At 36.8% G+C, this 23,806-nt stretch overlaps 1 protein-coding gene across 1 annotated transcript in view; it reads left to right on the top strand.

Annotated features, from left to right (window-relative positions):
* Positions 1 to 23,806, top strand: part of LOC149795405 (uncharacterized) — a 97,294-nt gene that overhangs the window by 53,563 nt on the left and 19,925 nt on the right. Inside the window, exons 11-14 of the mRNA XM_089965183.1 lie at positions 12,085 to 12,248; positions 13,711 to 14,659; positions 20,246 to 20,436; positions 22,516 to 22,641. Of these exons, the coding sequence (XP_089821309.1) occupies positions 12,085 to 12,248; positions 13,711 to 14,659; positions 20,246 to 20,436; positions 22,516 to 22,641 (1,430 nt within the window). The remainder of the gene's footprint in view (positions 1 to 12,084; positions 12,249 to 13,710; positions 14,660 to 20,245; positions 20,437 to 22,515; positions 22,642 to 23,806) is intronic.

The raw sequence follows: 23,806 nt of genomic DNA, 5'->3' as shown, positions 1-23,806 counted from the left end.
ACTGAACATATAGTTAGGTCAGTTATTCTCAGGCATTATAAGTCACAGTTGCATGCAACTTTATGCATTGGGGCCCCGAGTGGCAGAGTGGTCTAAAGCGATCTTCGTTACGGATCACTGCCATCTCACCTCTGTCTGTGGCGGTTCGAGTCTAAGATTCAGCCAATGTGGGTATGTGAGAAAGCTTGCCAGTAGCTTCTCGTGGGTCGGTGGTTCTTTCCGGGCTTTTCTCTGGTTCTTCCTCCACCATTAATACTGGCCTCCATGTATAGCCTATCATGTGCTGCAAAATGGCGTTAAACCCCACAACAACAACAACTTTATGCATTGATTCATATTGATGAAAACACTCAACTTACAAAATTTGGTCACACTGGCATAGAATTTGTGCTGTAGTAACTTAAGTTTTGCCTTTAGGTCAGTTTCTTAGGCATAATTGGCCACAGAGGTATGTAGCTTAGGGTGGTGTGACTCCTCTGTAACACGGTAGTTGGGGTCAGTAGAAGCCTACCGTGTTGTAGACCAAACCATGTTATAACCAAACAAGTCAGATAGCTGAAGAAAATGATGCATTTACCTAACATCTGGTGGGCAGGTAATAAAAGTGGTCACAAAAATTAGTGCTGTTGATTAAACGAAGACAAAATAGTCTGGAAAACACTTGTATGTTGACAACTTACATATGTGTAGTACAATCCGCAATCAATTAAGTTCTTTACTTGTATATAATAAATTGATGAATTCAAGCATTGATCACATGATATAAAGTTGTATGACTCACATCCCATTTGAAAGCACAAATAACATATTTATTTTAAAAAATTGTAAACCTTATTTTGATCTATATCTGATTGTAACTTAACAGTTCACTACATTTGCAGCATGTAGCACATGGCTATAGTTGTTTACATGCAACACGTACATGTACTTAAATTGGCCTAGGTTTTGGTCAGCTGGGGACAGTATCATCTTACCATGGTTACCCAGGGAATGAGGATATTGATAGGGAAATGAAATTTGGAAAAGAATATAAAGTTTAACAAACATCTTTGCAAGATACCCAGTTAACTTTACTATTGTTTCTTATTATCTGTGGTTTAATAAGATTGGAAATTAATTTGCATTTTATGTCGCCATTGGCAGTGACCTTAAGCATAATTTGTTTTACTGCAAAAATGAAACTTTGATGACACAATAAACCTGTTCCAATCACTTTGGAAAATGCAACAATCTATCAGATTTCATTGTTTTAATTTTTATGTCGGTGCTGCATCTTCTTCTGATTGTAGTTGACTTTCATTGATGAAGTGTGCATATGTTATTGAAATTACTGCTAAAGGGCAGCTTTGGAGGACCAAACAGGTGTCTGTTTCTTATCGTGGTGGCAACATCAAGTAATTGTAGAACATTGAGATGGGTTATTTTTTCTTCATTTGCTTAGTATTTATACGTAATGATTGCTGCTTCAAAGGTGATAAGTTTTCTTTGAAGTTTCAGCAAAACTATTTTTTTCTGGTTACATTTTAAAAACAAGGAATCTGTTGTTGTTTGATTGGTTGTAGCAGTTACTTTTCTTGCTTTCAAAAGTTGGTCAGTTGTAGCTAGGCCCAGTAGCATAAGTAGGCCAACAAATAGATCTTCGTGGGGTTTTTTCTTCTTTTTTTTTGTATTTTTTTTACATTTCTGGTGGCAGAGTGATAATTCCTTCCATGCATTTGTCAGAAATGTTTTGAAAGAAGGCCTACAGGTGATGAATACGTTAGTGGTCTGTTTTGTTCTGACAGGGATTACTGTAGAATATATAAGTGTTCTGAAGAATTTAATTCTATGAGTTAAAGGAAGAGGAATTTGACTTATCATTCACAAATCTGGCATGATCCTGGAATAAATTTTTTACACGTTATTTTTCATACTTTTAAGATGAAAATACTTTTTATTAGTATGAGAAAAATACATGTATATGAAATTGCAAGAGTCATGCCATGATTGTCTTATGTTAGAATTCATACATGATCTCTTCCCCAAAAATGATAATAAACTTTTTACACGTTATTTGTAATAGTTTTAAAAAGAATTTTTTTCTTCCATGCTTGAGAAAAGTACATGTATATGAAATTTTGGGAGCCCTGTGCCACAACCATGTTATATCTGAATTCATGTTATAATGAAGCTTGCTATGGTGGGGTTACATTGTTTGTGTACCTGTCTTGGAGAGTACTAAGTTACCTTAGCAAAATTAGAGCGCTGACTTTCATGTCATGCCTCAGTTAATCTGATAAAGGTTTGCATTTCCATGCACATTTTACTATAGAGTTGTACAGTTTTGGGGTGTGTGGATAGGGTGACAGGGCTTTCATTGTTTTATGAACATATTTCTAAATTTTCATCAGCACAGAGTAACAACAACATTTTTTTACAAATCAGCCTACTTTCAAAGCTTTGTTTAAAAAAAAACTCACCAAATTTTAACATAGCCTTCAGTGAATAAGAAATTAGATTTAATGTATTCCACAACAAATTACCATACAAATATTACAGAAAATAATCTTTTATAACAAAAATGATAGCATAATGTGAAAATAAAATACATCATTTTCTTCCCATCCCTTTAATAATCCTTATTCAATCAGGGTGTATTAAAGGGCTTTTAATCAAGGGAAGTAATCAGGAGCTTATCAAAATGATTTGTCTTTTCCAAGAGCATTTTGTGTCAGTTAGTCATGTTTTCCACCATGAAGTATCATTCAGTATTTTTGTTAAACCATACCATAACTCTCTTCACGGAGTCATATTTAACATGATCGTTTGGATAGTGGGACCTAGATAATGTAGTGTCAGAACTATTTGCAGTGTATCGGAAATAAACTGAGTTTCCAGACAAAGAATGGCCACTCATTTAATGTAGAATGGTGATAACAAAAACTTAAGAAGAAACAAAAATCACAAAAGCCTTCTGTGTAAAAATCTTTAACTTACTACTGTGCACATTTCCAGTGCATTTTAAAGATGCAAGCATGCCACTTACGTTAACTTTCTTTGTGTCAGTAGACACTGAATTCTATGTACATTTTTTTTGCAATATTAGAGTTTTTTCCATGTTTATTTTATGCCTAACCACATATAATCGAATGATCTGTTTATATGCTTAGCCACGTTGATGTAGAAGAGGAGTATAGTGTTACCCTTGTCTGTCCATGTGTACGTCCATCACACCTTGGTTAAATTTTGCTTATAGGTCAGTTTCTTAGGCATTGTAAGTCCAAGAGACATCCATCTTTTTGTATGCAGATGTTTTTTGATGAGTGCTATGCAGATCACTGTGACCTTATTTTCATGGTGCAGCAGCTTTGGTTAAGTTTTGTGTTTATGTTAGTTTCTCTGGTATTGTTTGCTCCGGAGACATGCAGGTTGGTATGTACATGTATCTTGATAAGTACAAAATTATCCTTCTAAGATTAGGTTACTTTGATCTAATATGCACTTCAATAACTTCAAATAATTTTTGCATTTTTATCAGTTTCTCAGGCATCATTTGCCACAAAGTCATAAAGCCTAGTATGTAGATGCATCATGCTGAGTACAAACTATCTTCCAAAAAGTAGGTTACTGACCTATATTTCATGATTAATAGATGCCAGTTAGATGTTTGCATTTGAGTCCATTTTACAGGTGTTATTGGTCACAGAGGCATGCACTTTGTGAGTACCATGCCTCCTTACATCAAACATTAGATTATTGTGATTTTTTTTTTACACCATAATAATTCTGGTTAAAAAAGTTTTTTATTTATGTCAGTTTCTCAGAGCTGTTTACTGCTGCAGTTTCATTGTAGTTCCTATGGAACATGTCACAAAATTACAAACTGCCTTTCAAGGTATTACATCTTTTAGCAGAGCCTTTTTCTGTGAAGATGCTGCATGCCAGAGTTAATTTATTAGGCTTTTCAACTCTATCAGTGAAGTACTTGAGAATGATGCACTGCATTCTAGCCTTGTTTGAGCTACAATACCAAAAAAGAACTGAGGGACCAGACTATTATCATGAGTGTATGAGAATCCTTTCAGTCTGATCCATGAGATCAGTCTCATTGAAAAACAGTTATAATGGTTATAATAGAAATGAAAGTAAGCTCAAAGATGTGTTTCGCTGCATAGGTCATTTCATACAGACTGCTAATGGTATAGAAAAAGGTCAGTGTTAATCTAGTTAGCTATTCATTCATGCTAGAAATAGTCACATGTAGATTTCCTGAGTTTCTTCAAAACTGGCAATATTGGATTAGATGCCTATTTTGGCATGACAGACTATGGATATGTGGTTAAAACTATGGATTGTGAAATTATTGTTACACGTATGTCACAGAAAGCAGCTCTGATTTCTCATGCCCTAGTAACTACAGGGTTTACAAAAGGGATGGTGGGGATTTTGTGTTCATTGACAGTATTTATTAGTTGAAATTTTACAAAATGATTGCAGCATGAAACTATATTTATTAATAGTAATAATAATATAATATCTCTATATAAAGAGAGTGACTCAGTGAGTTATATAGAAGTAATCTATTTTGAAGCTCTCAATTATTTACAATAATATAAGAAAAAGGTATGTATACAAATGCATCATTTATACCTTAACAGTGAACATACACAGAGAAACACATGCAGAGCACATTTTCACCTGTATCTACATGCTTGAACTAATAATATAACAATATGAAAAATAAGCATATAAGCGTTTATATAAGGTTTTGTTGAAAATTGACTGCAGGACCAAATTAGAGCCTCAAATAATCTTAAATATTTTAATTTCTTTTATTTGGATTTTGAAAATATTTTAATTTTGATCTTATAAGATATGCTTGTGGTTCATATTCAGTCAAGTATGTATGGTTTTTACAACCTGTGTACATGAATGTTTACATATTGACCATCTTATGAGAGGTCAGAGAGGAAAAGTGGAAATGAGTTTTTATGTCAGCTATGCCTCAATTTCCCTTGAAGCCAGTGCAAATGGGAGTTTAACTGGCAGCATCAAAAGACCACACCATTTTCTTGAGGTAAAAAGAGCTATGCAAACCTGTTGAAAGCACCTAAGATAGTACAGGATAAGAATCTTTAACAAATGTATTTTAATGATACAGTATAAAGGTATAAAGAATTATGTTCTTGGGTACTCATATGCATAAAAAAATGTTTTTTTGCAAAAAACACATGTGCATGGAGGTTATTGATTGAAAAGGTTTGTTGTGGTCATGCTGCAGAATCAAACAAGGGATGCATGATGCTGGGTTTGTGAGGTTGGATGTAGAGCTAGGCCCCTGTGCACATGATGTGGTGGAAATGCTTTAGCAATGTGCAGTGAGAGAGAAAAAAAGGCATGCAGAAATGCAGTTTTAGCTAGTTTTGACAGAACCAAGAGGGTTGCAATTAAATGAGGAAAAGTCTGTAATAATTAGCATTGGATAAAGACTGCAATAATTAATAATCAATAAAAACGTTGGCAGGTCTGAATATCAACCCACTGCAGCAGTGAGTTCCAGTGGATACTGGTCAGATAAATATACATCATAGCCAGTTCTAGCTCCCTAGAGGAGCCAAACTACATGGCCAGTTCTAGCTCCCTGGAGGAGCCAAACTACATGGCCAGTTCTAGGTCCCTGGAGGAGCCAAACTACATGGCCAGTTCGAGCTCCCTGGAGGAGCCAAACTACATGGCCAGTTCGAGCTCCCTGGAGGAGCCAAACTACATTGCCAGTTCTAGTACCTCAGAGCAGCCAAAACTAACAGCTAGTTCCAGCACCACAGAGCAGGCCAGATCCAGCTCTGCACATTATGTTGATAACAATGGATGGATACTTTTATTAATTTTTAGGAAAGATTCATCCCACTCAGATCACCTTGAGATCTGTCCAAATGTGAGTCAGTCATTTGTTACATGCTTGCATCAAGTGCACCATGTTTGCACTTCCACATACTAAATGCATCTGCCCACCACCAGCTTGGCTTTCATACCCCAGTTTATGAGCTATTGACTGAGGCATTCACCAGCTTTGGAACCCTGGGTGGCATTTAGGTCATGGATCAAGTCCATGTCAGATTTCTGAGTGTCATGACTCTATTTCAGATCATGTTTGTGGCTGGCAGTGTTGACACAGTTTGCTGAGGCCTCACCAGGCTTGGGCCACACACAAGACATTGGAGGTCTTTTTGGCCTCACACAACATGCAAATTCACTGGAGCACATTTCCCACTGGTCAGCCACATATTGTGTTGGCCCACAGTCTGTTTTAGCATACAGCACAAACAATATGCTTGCATTTTGAAAGGACTGAGTGACATTTGTTAGCATGCACATGTATGCCCAAAAACATAGACAGTATTGACATCACAGCAACAAAAAGCCCAAAATAAATCACCATTGGGCCTAGCTGTCTTATCATATCTGGACACTGCTTATAGCACGTTTGGTCTGGGGAAAGGCATAGTTGCTGCCAAACTTCTTTATGTACTAGATGAAGTAGAAGGGATGTTACATGATAGTAACCAGTGTAGACAACAAGAAATGCTATGAAATCCTGTGGCAAATCAGCAATGCTGGCATTTTCTAGCAGGTCAAGATTCTGGCAGTTTGTCAAATGGTCCACTGATGCAGGTTGCATGATGTTCCAGATGCTATTTTTTTTTAGTAAATCTTGTTACTGGCAGTGTGTTAAGATGTCAGGCAATCAAGATTAGATACTGCATGTCTATATTGTCCATTTCAGCTGTTATATGGCAGTCACATCAATTTTTACAGGATGATATCACCTAGGGAGTTCAAAAAGAGCTCTTCACTTTTAATACATCAAACCAATTACTCTGCAATGAGCTAGTGTCATACGTGGCCTAGTGCAGCTCACTACCATCTTACATGCAGTGCTTTGGACATCTCCTGTGTGGACTCAAATACCAGCAATTAGGCTAGTTCTGGCTATGTGCTTGATAGCTTTATCCTAGAGTAGAATCCTTGCCATTTCTAGGCATGTGCACAACCCCTGCCCATCCACTTGCATTTTATACTGACTGACAAGGATGGCAATCTTATTGAGCTCTTCAACAAGACACCAACCAGTAGTCCAGGGGTGTCCAAAGTCCAGCCCGCAAGCCAATCACGGCCCACAGTAAGATTTCATACGGCCCGCAGCTTCGGTCATATAATGTATTATTTATGGCCTGCTAGCACACGAACCCTTCTCCGCTTGTTTCTGCCATGGTGACTGAAAAGAAAAAGAGGAAAGTTGACAATGAGGGCCACCACTTTCAGGAGAGATGGGAATTACAGTACTTTTCACTGAAAATCGAGGCAAATTGTGTTTGTCTCATTTTTAACGAGACGGTTGCATTGTTTAAGGATTTCAACGTAAAGAGACACTACCAGACTAAACATGCTAACACATACGACAAGCTAACAGGGAGTGACCATGTTGAAAAAGTGAAGCAACTCCAAGCTGCTCTGGCATCACAACGGTGATTTCTGAAAGATCTTTTTAAAGACAAAAGCAAAATTCACTTGTTTTAAACTTTAATGATAACAGAAAACTTTGCATTAGTTATAACTCCTGTTTAAAATGACCATGAGGCAAACATATTTATCTAACTCATGGAAATTTAAGGTAAATTTACCTTAAATTTACAGTTCAGTGTTATCTGACTCTCCAGATATGAATGAAAGGCAGAATTGTGTTTTTAGAGTTGTTCATGTCTGCCTGAGTCTCTTATATTTAGTTACATTGCCATTTGAAAACTAAAGATAATTGTGACGATGAAAATTGTTTTATTTATTTATTGTTTATTTGTTTTTTATTTATTTATTGTTCTATAACCGTGTATATTTGCATGTAACTTTTGTGGTTTAAAAAAACATCAGAAGGAATTATTGGCCCCTGGGCATCTTCACTTTATCAAATCTGGCCCTCTTTGCAAAAAGTTTGGACACCCCTGCAATAGACTTTACCAGTATTCACTTTAAGCATATTAGTGGGTAAAAGAACTGCATTTATCTTTTTAGCATGCAGTCATTATGCTGACTGTGCTAGAACAAAAGCACAACTATTGCCCCCAGTGTATTATACAATACGAGTTTTGGCATCCATTGATGGGTGTTGTGTACACTATGGTAACAGGCTGGTTGACATCATCCATACCCTAATCATGGCAGCACCCACAACCATTACAGCACTAGCCATAGCCACCACTGTGGCAGCCAAGGCTGTCACATTGCAAGCCATTAATACCATCTCAATAACAGCCATAGACCATGTAGAAGCATTTTGTGAGCACCTCAGATGATTGGCACTGATGACAATTAACACTATGCCACACAAAATGCATAATGCATAAATGAGTGGCCCAGCACAAAATTGCTACCCTGATTAGTCCAGTGACAGCAAACATGGCCATGGGTACAGACATTTGCCCCTTGCCATATTAGAAGATTATTGCTATATTGCAAATACAACATGTCCTTGCAATGGAATCTTTCCAAGACATACGTTACCCTACCATTAATATGGGGGCCCCTTTGCTCCATGAATACAGCCTCCATGACCTTCAAAACTACTATCACAAAGCATGGAATCCCAATCAACAGCATTGTATAGATCTGCAGGCACAGGACACCTTGCATTATTCTCTGAAGCCTTTATTGAAGTGGTACAAAGACAGATCAGTACACAAAACTATGGGCAAGGAGACATTTGTCAACAACAGTGAGATTGTAATGTTTGACAGTGCCCACTATTTCATCAACAACAAAGAAGCTGATCCCTGTCTGTGTAACTTTAGTCTCACGATGTCCATCCTTGGCTTTGCTCACTGTAGCAGTAACTATGCCTACAGCACTGGCTTAACAAGGATGTTCACAAAGGTGACAGCAGATTATACAAATAAAGTCCAGTTTATCATGGCAAAAGCCTTCAGCAGTGCAGGAGCTTACCATGGCAGTGCACTGACTGGCAACAACCACAACTTCAATGCCAACTTTGTGTTGCAGAAGGCTCATGTGAACATGCAGGGTAACTTTTCCTGTGCCATACCACTGACCCACTTATTCTTTTGGGATATGTGTATGGCATGCGTTGATGCCAAATTCACCATCACTCTAACCTGTAAAAATACTGACAATGACACTATCTTACATGATACTGGTGAGGCTACTGGCAATATCACAATATCCTAAGCTTGCCCTTTGGATGACAGCTGTGACATCATCACTGGTGGTGGAATTCAACCAACTCAATTTCAGGCAGGAGGCATGAGAACTTTGGCCCCCAGGTTGCAACCACAGACACCAAGCAAGCAAACCCTGATCAATGGCATGTTCTCATTGCAAATCAGCAATCCAGTGGGGCATCACCATGTCCTAGCTCTTTTTCATTGCCTGCCAGGACATGACTCAGATAAACAGCCAAGATCACATCAGACTGGTCTTTGACAAGCTGAGTGTCATTGAAGTGAACCTGTGCCACCAGAAACAAGTTGAGGTAACCTTAGACAGCATCAACAACATGGCTTGCCCTTGGTGCCAAATCCTGACATGACCTCCGGCCTCTCGCCTCCAGATGAGCCAGTAGTACTGACTGATCTCTGCCCAAGTTACTACTTCAACCTGGAACACTTTGACTTGGTAAAGCAATATGTTGTGGACATGTACTTCAAGGCCTGCATCACATTGGGCATGGTTTTTTGTTGTCATCTTTTTGGATAAAGTGCTGCTGCTTGAAGATGCTGGCAGGTAAAGGAAGGTCATTGATACTCCCATAGAAAACACCATTTAAACAAACTGTGCTTTGTGGAACATGGGCAAAACTACAAACACACTACCATAAAGAAACATTTAGTGTCCCTTTCCCACTTGAAAAGGTTGCCTCTGCCATAAAGGTTAGTCATGTAGTCTCCCTTTGGCATGGTGCTTGTAACCTTTCTGGTGTTGGTAACCTTTCTGGGTATCATATTAAAATCCACCCAGCCCAAGCATCTCTAAGCTGTCTGCATTGTAAAATGTGTCATTGGCCTTGAAGCCATTCACAGTGATGCCAGCATTCTGCCCCTGCTTGCCCTTTCAGCTCTGGTAGCTGCCATTAAGCCACAATTGGCAGAACTAGTGGTCTTGCCCTCAAGAGAATTATCAATTCTGCTAAACTGAATAGTAGTCTAAAAAATGGGCAGGGTCTACACCTTTTAGGAAAGGAAAAATGGCTCTATCTTTGGATTGCTGTCAATGCCCCAGCCTTTGAAGCACTTCTTTGACATCTGCTTTGCTTAGTGAGATGGTACACATACCAGAGTGCAGTGGATATGAAGCTGGGATTGTCATCATCAAGAGAACCTCACAATGCACTGGGTATAAGCATTACAGGTGATACAATCCCACCCTCTCTATTTTGACTTGTATGACTTTGCACCACCTGGTGAACCAAGTTTGTATCTGTGCAGAGCTAGGGAGCCTATCTCCAGTTGCTATCTCTGATTTACTTCATTCTTCAGTTTGCAGCCACCTATTCATTGCGGTGTTAAAAACAACAGAGTTTGACTGACCCTAGATACATTGCTTAATGCAATGCTAGCACTGTTATCTGCACAAGCACAGTGGCACCCATAGACCTCTGTATCATATTATGAAATGTCAGTAAACTCTTCATCATGACAAAACCATTCCAGTCGACATCTTTGGGTTCTTTACTGTTTCAGGTACAGACATCTCACATGCTAAGAACATGTCATTGTCCATATTTTCCTTTTTTGTCCAGCCCTGTAAAACACAGTCATTCTGACAGGTGACAGTGTTGACACTTGACTGGGTGGCCCATAATCCACCATCATACTGAAACATGTGCCATTGACAGGTTCCTCTGAGCCACCCTGTAGACTTGAACCTTGGTCAGGTGGTCCAGAACTCTCCATAAACACAGGATGACCTAAGTAAATATATGTGCCTTTGGGTTGCAGGAGTATGGTGTGATGACCAGCTGTTTGATAATTGGCCAGGTGGTCCACAATCCCCCTTTTCATATTACTCAAACAGGTTTTTGGAAGGGTCATTCATGCTAAATCCCTTTAATAAAACTCACTGACTGCTGGTTGCAGGAAAATATCAAAAGGTGAACCTAACATGCATACTCTGGACATTAGGGAGGCTTTTGATTTAGTTGATCATGATGTCCTATTATCCAAGCTAAATGTTATAAATTTGATACTAATGTTTTAAACTGGTTCTGATCCTATCTCTATGACAGGATGCAAAATATTGCTAGTTTGAATGTTCAATCCAGCACGTTTTTGTTGCTTAATTTAAGACCATAGAGTCTTAACATTATAAACTGTGATATGCCTGGATATTTGAGAGAACTATTTGATGATAATCAGTGGGTACAGACTTTATGATAAACTTCAAATGGCCACTTGAAATTTACTAACTCCACTACTAAATAATTATGGTGCAGTTTTAAATACTCTAGTACAAAGATATGAAATTCTTTGCACACATCAGTTAGATTAGTCATATTTGTTTTAAGTTTTAAAGAAAAATGTCTCAAATATTTACAGCTTGATTTTTATTTTGTATTTCTGTATGTCATTATATGCTTTCGAAGCATGTAGTCTCTTTGCCTGCTAAGCTGTATTATTTGTTTCAAAATGGCTGACATGTTTATAGTAATGTAAAGTTACATCATATGATTATTTCTTCATTAAATGTGGTGACTTTACTTATTTTCCTACACATTTTGTTAGTGAGATACATATTACATGTAGACTTTCAGAAAGTTGCTCAAGGGCAACAAGATACAACTCAAGGGCAACAAGATACAACTCAAGGGAGACAAGAAGCATCTGTATTTTAATTGAGCTAACCTCAATAGATAAATCAATATTAATATTGTTATTATTTTTATTTATTATTATTATTATTATTATTATTATTATTAATTCCTTTGTGTAAAGACAACCATACCAGCACTGGTATTATTATGAGTTCTTTATTATTTTGTGGATCTTTTTCTTCCAAGAAATCAAAACAAAACTAGAAGTTTAAATTATGTTTTGTCAGGTTTCTGAAGCTTGTTGTATATAAAAAGATGGATATGTACTCACCTGAATATTCAGAAGAACTGCTACACCTGTCTAGTCTCTCACCTGTACAGTTCCCCACACCTGTCTCATACCTGGCAGTCTCCAATTCAGGAAAATTCATAGCAGCAGCCTCAGATACAGGTAATACAAGTTTTACATGTCTACTAGTCCAGTCTCTTGCCACCATAAAAATTCATTGCAGCATTCTCAGAAAAAGATAACAGAAGTGGTATGTGCCACACACATTGAAAGGTAAACTTTTATGGTTGTCCAGTTTCGCACCATCACCTACATCTGGGAATTTAATAGCATCAACCTGAGAAATAGGTAAACTGGGGTGTTACACAGGCCATGCATGGGAAATTAAACTCATTCAAAAGGGCAGTTTCACCTGTACAGTCCTTCCTCTCTTATCATCAAAATGACAATTTTCTACTGAAAAATTGTTTCAGCTTGCAATTAAAACACAGATTATTTATATTGACAAATCAGCATTGAAGCAGTGGAAATTCCACATATACAAAATATATTCCCCCCCTCCCCTTGCTTAATATATTTCAAGTACAAAGCACACTCTAGCAATCAAACTTAAATTAGTGATACTGTTGTACATATTTGTTAAGTTGAGAGAGAGAGAGATTGTTATGCAAAGAATTTCAGCCATCTATTCTGTTTTTTTAAATACAGGAATTACTTTAAATATATTTTTGCATTATAGCTATTGTAACATAAAGTTTTCATTTTAATCCATCCCATTAAAATAGATTTAGGTTAATAAACAATTAAAGATCTACCAAGTAATTAGCTATACATTAAAATTTATCCTCCCATCAGGCTTCATATTTGAGATCTTATATGTCAAAATCTATCCCTCGTTTCATCTTTTTACCTATCTATATATGTTAACCATATATGTATATGTATATATATATATATATATATATATATATATATATATATATATGTATGTAAACATACACACACACACACAGATTTGTCCTTTACAATACAGTACTTGAGTATAATACTTTTTTGTTAAGCATGTGTGGCCCATGGAACCCATAACATTAAGTAATACTGATGCTATGTGTAATGTACCTCAGTATAAGTACACTTATATGTATGACTCTCTTGAGGAGCATTATAATGAGGAATGTCTCTGTTCTGTATATAGTAGAAAAGAATGTGTGCTATGACCATTTTTTTTGAGTTATACATTATGCATGTTGATGTGATTGTATTGGAAGACAATTAAAATGTCATGCCTAGAATTTCAACTCCTGCATCTGCCTTGATGTTGTCATAATGATCATATGATCACCAACTCTGTGTGTGTGTGTATGTGTGTGTGTGATCATCATCATCATCATTTGGGCATGAGTGCCCCAAATATATTGCAGAGGGTATATGATGGCTGTGCACCTTAATTTTGACAGATGGTACTCATGTGGACATAAGCATACAAATTGAAATGTATCTTGATGTTGATGATGGTGTTGGTGTTGGTTGTGCTGATATTAACTACTACTAATGTTATAATCTTCTTCAATTTATTTTCAGAGAATATCAACTAATGTTATAATCTTCTTCCATTTATTTTCAGAGAATATCCTTCAAGTTTTCAAAGTAAACAAAGATGTTTCCAACCTTCTGACTCTGTTACACAGTGTGGAAATCAAGGCCCCAGCTTTTCACTTGGTTATTTCCCCAGATGACAGATTTGTAGTAACAGCATTTGCTTCATCACTCTTTGCAATTGACCTGAAAAAAGGGGCAGAACTCTTCAAATTGCAAGATCTAGACTCTAAATATATGTTCAGTGGAATGTCATTAAATTTGGAACTTTTGACTCATATTACCAGAAGCAATATTCTTATAAGCAGTTACAGGAAGACTCTTGCTGTGTTAGATTTGAATACCAAGGACAAGAAGCATGCATTAGCCATAGGTGACCCATACAAGATTTACTTCTTGAGAGTCCATTCAAGTGAGAAATTCATGTTGGTGGGAAGTAGTGAGAATGTTATAGTAAATGGTAACATTACTAAATTTGCTCAGCTCTTTAGCATGGATTCTGGGGCATGTGTCTCCAAATCTTCTGTAAATGGACCCTATGCTGACATCCAAATATTTGGCTCTGAATACATCAATGTTGTTGTTACCCCACTCCGAGACAAAAACATTTACATCCTGACTGCAGGAAGGGTGCAGAGTCTACTAAAGGATGCTTTGATGATTCACTGTTTACATGGTCACAACATGGACTTGGTCCAAACTCTTATCTCCCCTGATGAGAAGCTCCTAATTTCAGCAGCTGAAGACAACATGATCAAGGTCTGGAACCTTGGCCAACTTATGGCAGATTTTATCACATTTGTCCAGGAACCGCCAAAAAAGGATATCCAACAAGAGACAATTTTTCCACAGCTGATACGGCCTCCCTCTGAGGAGGAACATGATCGTAGACTGTGTCAGCGTATTCTAGAGTATTCTGCAAGCAAAATGTCTGATAAAGAAGCAATGTCCCAGTCTACTGCTCTTGTCATGGATAGGTAACCAACTTTGAAGAAATTTACCTGCTACATCATTATACTCTTAAAATAACATATACTGGTCAACTTTAAACAGTATATATAATAATTTTTTTGAAGCGTTTACACATTTACCCCCCAAAAAATAACTAAGTTGGGCACTCTTTAGATTATATTGTAATATGATTTCTGTGACTTAAATGTAATAAGTGCCCACTGCTGCTAAGTGGGGTGGAATATAGAAATGGTCACCCATCCATTATTGTTTCTGTCCTCATGCTTCATTCCATCTGCATGCCTTGTTAATGCTACAGTATCCACATTTATTTCAGATTTAAACCAAATTTGCTATGATGCTTCATTGAAATAGCAACAGCTTGGATGAGTTCAATAATGAGCACATCAAGCAGATATTTCTTAGAGTTAGGGTCGTTAATGATCACATCATAGGTATTTGCAGTGCACAACCATGTGTACATTTGAGCTTCCACATTTATTAATTTATTTCAACCAAATTTGATTTGAAGGTTTATCTAAACAAGACATGGGTGCATTCTGCACATATTTCTTAGAGTAATGGCCCTTGATCCACTTGTCATAGGCATTGGTAATGCATAACCATGTAAACATTCTAGGTTCAACATTTCTTACAAGATTTTAATCAGATTTGTTGTGAAGGATCATCTTAAGGTTTCAAATGAGTTTGATGATGAGCATATGCTGTAAATACTTCTCAGAATTATGGCCCTTGATTGTCTTAGCATAGGCATTGCTCATGTGCAACCTTTTTAGACTCTAGCTTTCACATGATTGTCTTAGCATAGGCATTGCTCATGTGCAACCTTTTTAGACTCTAGCTTTCACATGATTGTCTTAGCATAGGCATTGCTGATGTGCAACCTTTTAGACTCTAGCTTTCACATGATTGCCTTAGCATAGGCATTGCTGATATGCAACCTTTTTAGACTCTAGCTTTCACATGATTGTCTTAGCATAGGCATTGCTGATGTGCAACCTTTTAGACTCTAGCTTTCACATGATTGTCTTAGCATAGGCATTGTTGATGTGCAACCTTTTTAGACTCTAGCTTTCACATGATTGTCTTAGCATAGGCATTGCTGATATGCAACCTTTTTAGACTCTAGCTTTCACATGATTGTCTTAGCATAGGCATTGCTGATGTGCAACCTTTTAGACTCTAGCTTTCACATGATTGTCTTAGCATAGGCATTGCTGATGAGCAACCTTTTTAGACTCTAGCTTTCACATGATTGTCTTAGCATGGGCATTGCTGATATGCAACCTTTTTAGACTCTAGCTTTCACATGATTGTCTTAGCATAGGCATTGCTGATGAGCAACCTTTTTAGACTCTAGCTTTCACTTGATTGTCTTAGCCAGGGCATTGCTGATATGCAACTTTTTTAGATTCTAGCTTTTACTTGATTATCTTAGCATAGGCATTGCTGATGAGCAATCTTTTTAGACTCTAGTTTTAACATGATTGTCTTAGCATAGGCATTGCTGATATGCAACCTTTTAGACTCTAGCTTTCACTTGATTGTCTTAGCATAGGCATTGCTGATATGCAACCTTTTTAGACTCTAGCTTTCACATGATTGTCTTAGCATAGGCATTGCTGATGTGCAACCTTTTAGACTCTAGCTTTCACTTGATTGTCTTAGCATAGGCATTGCTGATGTGCAACCTTTTAGACTCTAGCTTTCACTTGATTGTCTTAGCATAGGCATTGCTGATATGCAACCTTTTTAGACTCTAGCTTTCACATGATTGTCTTAGCCAGGGCATTGCTGATATGCAACCTTTTAAGACTCTAGCTTTCACATGATTGTCTTAGCCAGGGCATTGCTGATATGCAACCTTTTAGATTCTAGCTTTCACATGATTGTCTTAGCATAGGCATTGCTGATATGCAACCTTTTAGACTCTAGCTTTCACATGATTGTCTTAGCATAGGCATTGCTGATGAGCAACCTTTTTAGACTCTAGCTTTCACTTGATTGTCTTAGCCAGGGCATTGCTGATATGCAACCTTTTTAGATTCTAGCTTTTACTTGATTGTCTTAGCATAGGCATTGCTGATGAGCAATCTTTTTAGACTCTAGTTTTAACGTGATTGTCTTAGCATAGGCATTGCTGATATGCAACCTTTTAGACTCTAGCTTTCACATGATTGTCTTAGCATAGGCATTGCTGATATGCAACCTTTTAGACTCTAGCTTTCACATGATTGTCTTAGCATAGACATTGCTGATATGCAACCTTTTTAGATTCTAGCTTTTACTTGATTGTCTTAGCATAGGCATTGCTGATGAGCAACCTTTTTAGACTTTAGCTTTCACATGATTGTCTTAGCATAGGTATTGCTGATATGCAACCTTTTTAGATTCTAGCTTTTACTTGATTGTCTTAGCATAGGCATTGCTGATGAGCAACCTTTTTAGACTCTAGCTTTCACTTGATTGTCTTAGCATAGGCATTGCTGATGAGCAACCTTTTAAGACTCTAGCTTTTACATGATTGTCTTAGCATAGGCACTGCTGATATGCAACCTTTTTTAGACTCTAGCTTTCACTTGATTGTCTTAGCACAGGCATTGCTGATGAGCAACCTTTTAAGACTCTAGCTTTTACATGATTGTCTTAGCATAGGCATTGCTGATATGCAACCTTTTTAGACTCTAGCTTTCACATGATTGTCTTAGCATTGGCATTGCTGATGAGCAACCTTTTAAGACTCTAGCTTTTACATGATTGTCTTAGCATAGGCATTGCTGATATGCAAGTTTTTAAGACTCTATCTTTTACTTGATTGTCTTAGCATAGGCATTACTGTTGAGCAACCTTTTAAGACTCTAGCTTTCACATGATTGTCTTAGCCAGGGCTTTGCTGATGTGCAACCTTTTAAGACTCTAGCTTTCACATGATTGTCTTAGCATAGGCATTGCTGATATGCAACCTTTCAGACTCTAGCTTTCACATGATTGTCTTAGCATAGGCATTGCTGATGCATAACATTTTAAAACTCTAGCTTTTACATTTATTATTGGATTTCAATGATATGTTCAGTGATGATCTATCTCAAAATGTACTTGCCCAGAATTTTAATGATTAGTACATTTTATGCTTATTTCTTAGAGTTATTACCATTAAACAGTTTAGTATAGGCATTGCACAATGATTAACCTCAGCAATGGCCATATTATCAGTCCGATCTGCTCAATTTTTTATTAAGGAACAACTAGACATAATATTCATTTGTTTAATAAGATTTAAGTCAAATTTTCTACGAAACTTTATTTCAACAAGACAGGTTTATTGAGCAGCCCATTCAACACATGGCCCTTCAGCGACTCAGCATGGGCAGACAGTACTCAATCTTCTTCCACACTTTGAACCAGATTTGCACTGAAGATTCATGTCAACAAGAGCATGTACTTTTAATTTATCATAAGCAACTGGATTAGTTTGTTTTTGATTGACTAGACGTAAATAGCAGGGTTAGTTTGGCCTTCAACTGATTTGATATAGACAGTAGAGTTAGTTTTACCTTTAGACAACTTGACATAGGCAATTATGGGTTAGTTTGGCCTTTGATTGAGTTGATTTAGCAGGGTTAGATTTGGCCTTTTTGATTGACTTTACAAAGACACCGGTGTTAGTTTGGCCTTCAGTTGACTTGATGTAGACAACAAGGTTAGTTTGGCCTTTGACTTGACATAGACAGCAGGATTAGTTTGACCATTTATTGACTTGACAAGGAACAAAAGGATTAGTTTGACTGATGATAGGCAATTATTTCAAGCTTTTCAGCAGTATTCTAATGAAGGACAAAAAATAGTACCCACAAAAACAGGGCAAAACTAAATTTTAGAATATTTGTTTTTCTTGCATTTGGCTTTTGTTCACATGTGACATCAGTCATTGTAGTGGCAGCATCTTGTTTGAGTCATAATCGTTCTTCACACTGTCAGACAAAAGTCTTCCGATGTGAATAAACTAGACTTGGTGATGGAATGTGGTTTAGATATTTAAATGAATTGACTACATGCTTAAGGATTTATGTTTTCCCTTTATCTTTTATTTTAAACTATCTTTTACGGACTTTTCTCACTTTACCATTTATATCATGTTGTTCATCCTGTTTACATATATTTGGATGGGTTATAGCCATTATTGTTCTAGGGTACCATTAAAAGCTGACATATATATCCATAAATTATACAACAAGAAGGTCTCCTAAATATGTTTCATAGTGTCACAACTTTTTGAATTTCTTTCATAGTGTGGCCCATTATTATTACAAGAAACTTAAACTGCTCTGATGTCATGTTGCTTTTAACATTCTGGCAAATGCATGCATATGCCTGCAACATTATAAACATACAAGCAAAGAGTCAATATTTTATCAGGGGATCAATCATAGTGAGTCTGAAAAAAGATTGTTTGACATCAAGTTCACAAGAATTCTATTTTTGTACTAAGAAAATATTCACTCATCTCATTTCATTGCTTTCATTTTTGTTTTTAGCTCTACTGGTCAGATCAGAAGAGCTTATGGAATGACCTGTTGCCTGGCATCCCCTATCCATTAGCACATGTAAACTATTTGGAGGATTGCCATGAAGCTTTACACAGACATTCATCCAAAGTCTAGTTTTTCCTAAATGAAAATTGTGTTGCTTGGACAGCCATTATTATTATCACTCCATCTCTTGAACAGATGGTAATATCAACACAGTTTTAACTGAGAAATCCATTATGGTGTCTAGTTGGGGAATTCAAATGAAAATTGTGTTGCTTGGACAGCCATAATTATTATCACTCCATCTCTTGAACAGATGGTAATATCAACACAGAGTTTTAACTGAGACATCCAATAAGGGTGTCTAGTTGAGGAATTCAAATGAAAATTGTGCTGATCTAACATCAGATATGACTGCATGAATTGAAGGTCATACAAATATGGAGATACACCAAAAGACTTCTTATGATACCTCATTGGTCTTAAATGTAAACTAGTCCCAATTTGACTTCCAAAATGGCTGCCATGGCAGTCATCTTTTAAAGTCTTTTGATTGCTGTTTTCCCTAAATGAAACATAATTTTGACATGGAGTTTTCACTAGAAGACTTCTTATGAAGACATATTGTATCCTAGGCCACCATGACAGCCATCTTTAAAATCTTGTTGCTACTCTTTCAGAATGGAAAGGTATATCAACATGAGGCTTTCACCATACAACTTCTTATGATGTCTAGTTGGTCCTGAATGAAAATGCTGCTGCTCTTGTATTTGTTAAGACCACAATGGTAGTCAACCCTTGCAATCTTGTTATTGCTACCTTTGGATGGTTAGTCATATTGACATGGGTTTTCACCAAAAGACTTTTATGATGGTGAGTTGGTCCTAAATGACAATGGTAACAATCTGACTTTTAATATGACCACCTTGGCAGTCATCTTGAAAATGTTGTTATATCTCTTTCTACTAAACAGAAATTAGTAATTAAATGAAGCACAGTACTGTGTTATTAATCTTTCTACATAATTTATGGCAGTTTGATGTTGATGTTTTTTTCTTCCAGCAATGGTGTGACAACTTACCTTGGGACTGACCATGGTGAGGTGCTGAAGTATACTGTTCAGTCCCACTGCAAGGAACTGCTGACAGACAAGCAGAGTAGACCAGTCAAGCATATGCTGCTGTCCAGAAATGATAAATATATTATTGTCATCACTGACAAGGCAGATATTTTTCTTCTTAACAGCGCAGATGGTAGGTATTCTTATAATAATAACAATAATGAGGACTTTTGTATAGTGCCTAATCTTGAGAAGCCTCAAGTGCTTTACAACATTAGACAACACCTATAACATAAAAAACATATAATGATATGATTACACAAAAAAACAACATTAAATTAGAAAACATAAAAAACATGCTGAAAATATTTAAGGTAGGAAACATTATTAGGTCTTTAAGTTTGTTCTTGCAGTCAAAGTAGCTGAGTTTTAAGAGCACTCTTGAATGGGATCACCGTGTCTTTGTGTCTTAGTTCAGTGGGCAATTCATTCCATGTTGCTGGGCCCTGGTATGCAAAAGAATGTTGTCCATATGACTCAGTTTTCATTGTGGGAATAATGAGCATATGATTGTCAGAAAAAGAGCATAAGTATCTTGCTGGTGTGTACACATGGGTGAGGTGGGGTAGGCATGTCAGACTGAAGTCCATCAGTGAAATGTAGCACAGAGAACAAATTTTATGTTTGATTCTGGATCGAATGGCTAACCAGTATACGGTACAGAGCAGCGGGGAGGTGTGCTCTGATCGTGGTACTCTAAGGATGATCCAAGCAGCTGTTTTGAAGTTTCTGGAGTAGATATTGAGATGAACCAGACAGAATGGAGCTACAATAGTCCAGTTTTGAAAGTACTAATGAACACACAAGTGTTTTAGTGGCATCAACTGAAAGAAAGATGTATACTTAGGTTATTTTTTTCTGACTTTGAGTCATGGGACACTGTCTGCGAGCATGAGGAAACTCAGTGGGATTCCTCTTTCTCTCATTCTCAAATAGTGTAGCTGGAGATGACTTTGAGACATGGGACACTGTCTGCCAGTATGAGAAAACTATGTGTGATTCCTCTTTCTCTTTTTCCTTATCAGTATAGCTCGAGATGACTTTGAGACAAGGGACAATGTCTGCCAATATGAGAAAATTAAGTGGGATTTCTCTTTCTCTCGTTCCTTATCAGCATAGCTAGAGATATTTCCAGGCAAAATGCCCATGTCAGAAAAAAGTATCCTACCTAACACATGACTGTTATCCTTCCTTACAAATGATTGTTTTCCTACCTAACACATGACTGTTATCCTTCCTTACAAATGATTGTTTTCCTACCTAACACATGACTGTTATCCTTCCTTACAATGATTGTTTTCCTACCTAACACATGACTGTTATCCTGCCTAACAAATGATTGTTTTCCTACCTAACACATGACTGTTATCCTTCCTTACAAATGATTGTTTTCCTACCTAACACATGACTGTTATCCTTCCTAACAAATGATTGTTTTCCTATCTAACACATGACTGTTATCCAACCTAACACATGACTGTTATCCATCCTAGCATGATGTCACAATTGCATTTTGATTAGCTTGCTTCTCTGACTTGCTTTTTTGATGTCATCACATATTTGATCTCAACATCTGCCATTTTCAGTCTAATTCAGAATTTAAATTGTCCATATTTACTCTCTAAAGTTCAAAATTTTCAATGAATAAATTGTTCATTTATTATTTTGACTCAACTACATGAATGCTATTTTTTTTAAGCCCACATTTTTTGAGCCAGGAATGAGATAAAGGTAATGGACTGTGTGTATTTGTATTGTAAGGTGAATTCTGGCCACAAACTATGACCCCTCAATTGGGATTATTTTCCACTCCCCCATGAGTACCACTAGTGACATGAAATTGACTTTATTTACCATGGAAACTAGAAGTAATATCCATGACATTCATAGCAACTAAATGTTAATCTACCATTTTGATAATGACCAAATTATTTGATTCAGTTGTGAAAGAAAAAAAGCATATGTATAGGAGTGGATTAAAAACATTCCACTTAAAGAGCCCAAAATTTAAACAGGAATCTGATATTAGTACTGTTTTTAGTCAACAAATTTTGATCTCTTTGGTGAAATGTCTTATTCAGACACCATTATGTAATTTAAGCTTTTCGTGTGGAATTTCATAACATATCTTGTACTTGAGCAGTTATATTTTTGAGTCTATGTAAATAAATGTTAGTGCTTACTTAATATTCTTGTGATCTGTGTCCTACAGGTGCTCAGATCAGAAAGTTGAAGTTTGGTTCTAGAAATGTGGACTGTGCTGCTGAGGCTAACAACATCCTAGTGGTGGGCATGTCAGGGATGGAAGCGAAAGGACGGATCTGGAATATTGAAACTGGTAAGTCAAGAGGGGACAAGTTGTTAGGTTAGTGATTAAGTTCCAATCATGGGGATATGGAATGGAGGAAAAAGGATGGGTCTGGAACATTGTAACTGGTTGGTGCATGAGGATCAGAGCCTGACAAGTTGTTGGTAAAGGTTAAGTTACGATGATCAGCAGATGATTAGGGGAACCTGGGATGGATAAAAAAGGACCTACCTGGAACGTTGAAATTGGTAGATGTGGATTGGACAGTTTTGTTACATTTAGGGTTAAGATGTTAATGATTATGTGAACCTGGGATGGAAGCAAAAGGATCGATCTGGAGCATTGAAACTGATAGGTGAAGAGGGGATAAGATATTGGTACGGGTTAAGTTTGATCATGTGAACCTGGCACAGAAGCTAAAGGGCCAGTCTGGAACAATGAAATTGGTACATGGGGAGACATGTTAGAATAAGGTTTAAGGTTTGATAATCATGGGAGCCTGGCATGGAGATAAAAAGATGTTGCAGGGGTTTGAAAAATCTCTAATAATCCATTCAACCAATCAGGCAAATATTATTAATGATTACTCGTTTAGAATAAACTCTTACTCATCAAGCTGTTAAAATTTTATGAAAGTTGATGATGTTAATGACCAAAATTTGATCTTGTAAAAGGTCATTTTCCAGAACTTATTATAAATTGACACCAGTCTGCTCTTCCTCTTGTGTTTATTATAGTTTGTTCCAATCTGGATCAAAATAATAACTGTATTTTTAGCTCCATGAATTTTTAAGTGAGTGTCTAAAATTACAAAATTTGTTTTAGTACAGTGCAACCCCGCTATAACGCGCCCTGCTATAATGTGAATTCGGGTATAATGTGGTTGTGGCGTGGCTCCCGAAATTTCGTATATTCATTCGCACATGAAAAAATATTTTTTGTTCAAAGTACATGAAATAGTGAATAACACATTTATTATCATTATGGGGAAGATCTCGTGTATGAATTCGAATTTAATATGATCGTGGCGTGGTTCCTGAAATTTTAAATACATGTATGTGTATATTTCTCGTACTGGGAAAAAATATTTTTTTTTTAAGTACAAGAAATAGTGTGTAAAATGTTTATTATCATTTTGGTGAAGAGTTCGCATATGAATTTTAATATAATACAAACATGGCGTAGCTTCTGAAGT

The sequence above is a fragment of the Sinohyriopsis cumingii genome, chromosome 7 (assembly GCF_028554795.1).
Source record: "Sinohyriopsis cumingii isolate HCF-2022 chromosome 7, ASM2855479v2, whole genome shotgun sequence".
NCBI lineage: Eukaryota > Metazoa > Mollusca > Bivalvia > Unionida > Unionidae > Sinohyriopsis > Sinohyriopsis cumingii.
Note: the sequence above shows the minus strand (reverse complement) of the source record. Positions and strands in the feature narration are given on the sequence as shown.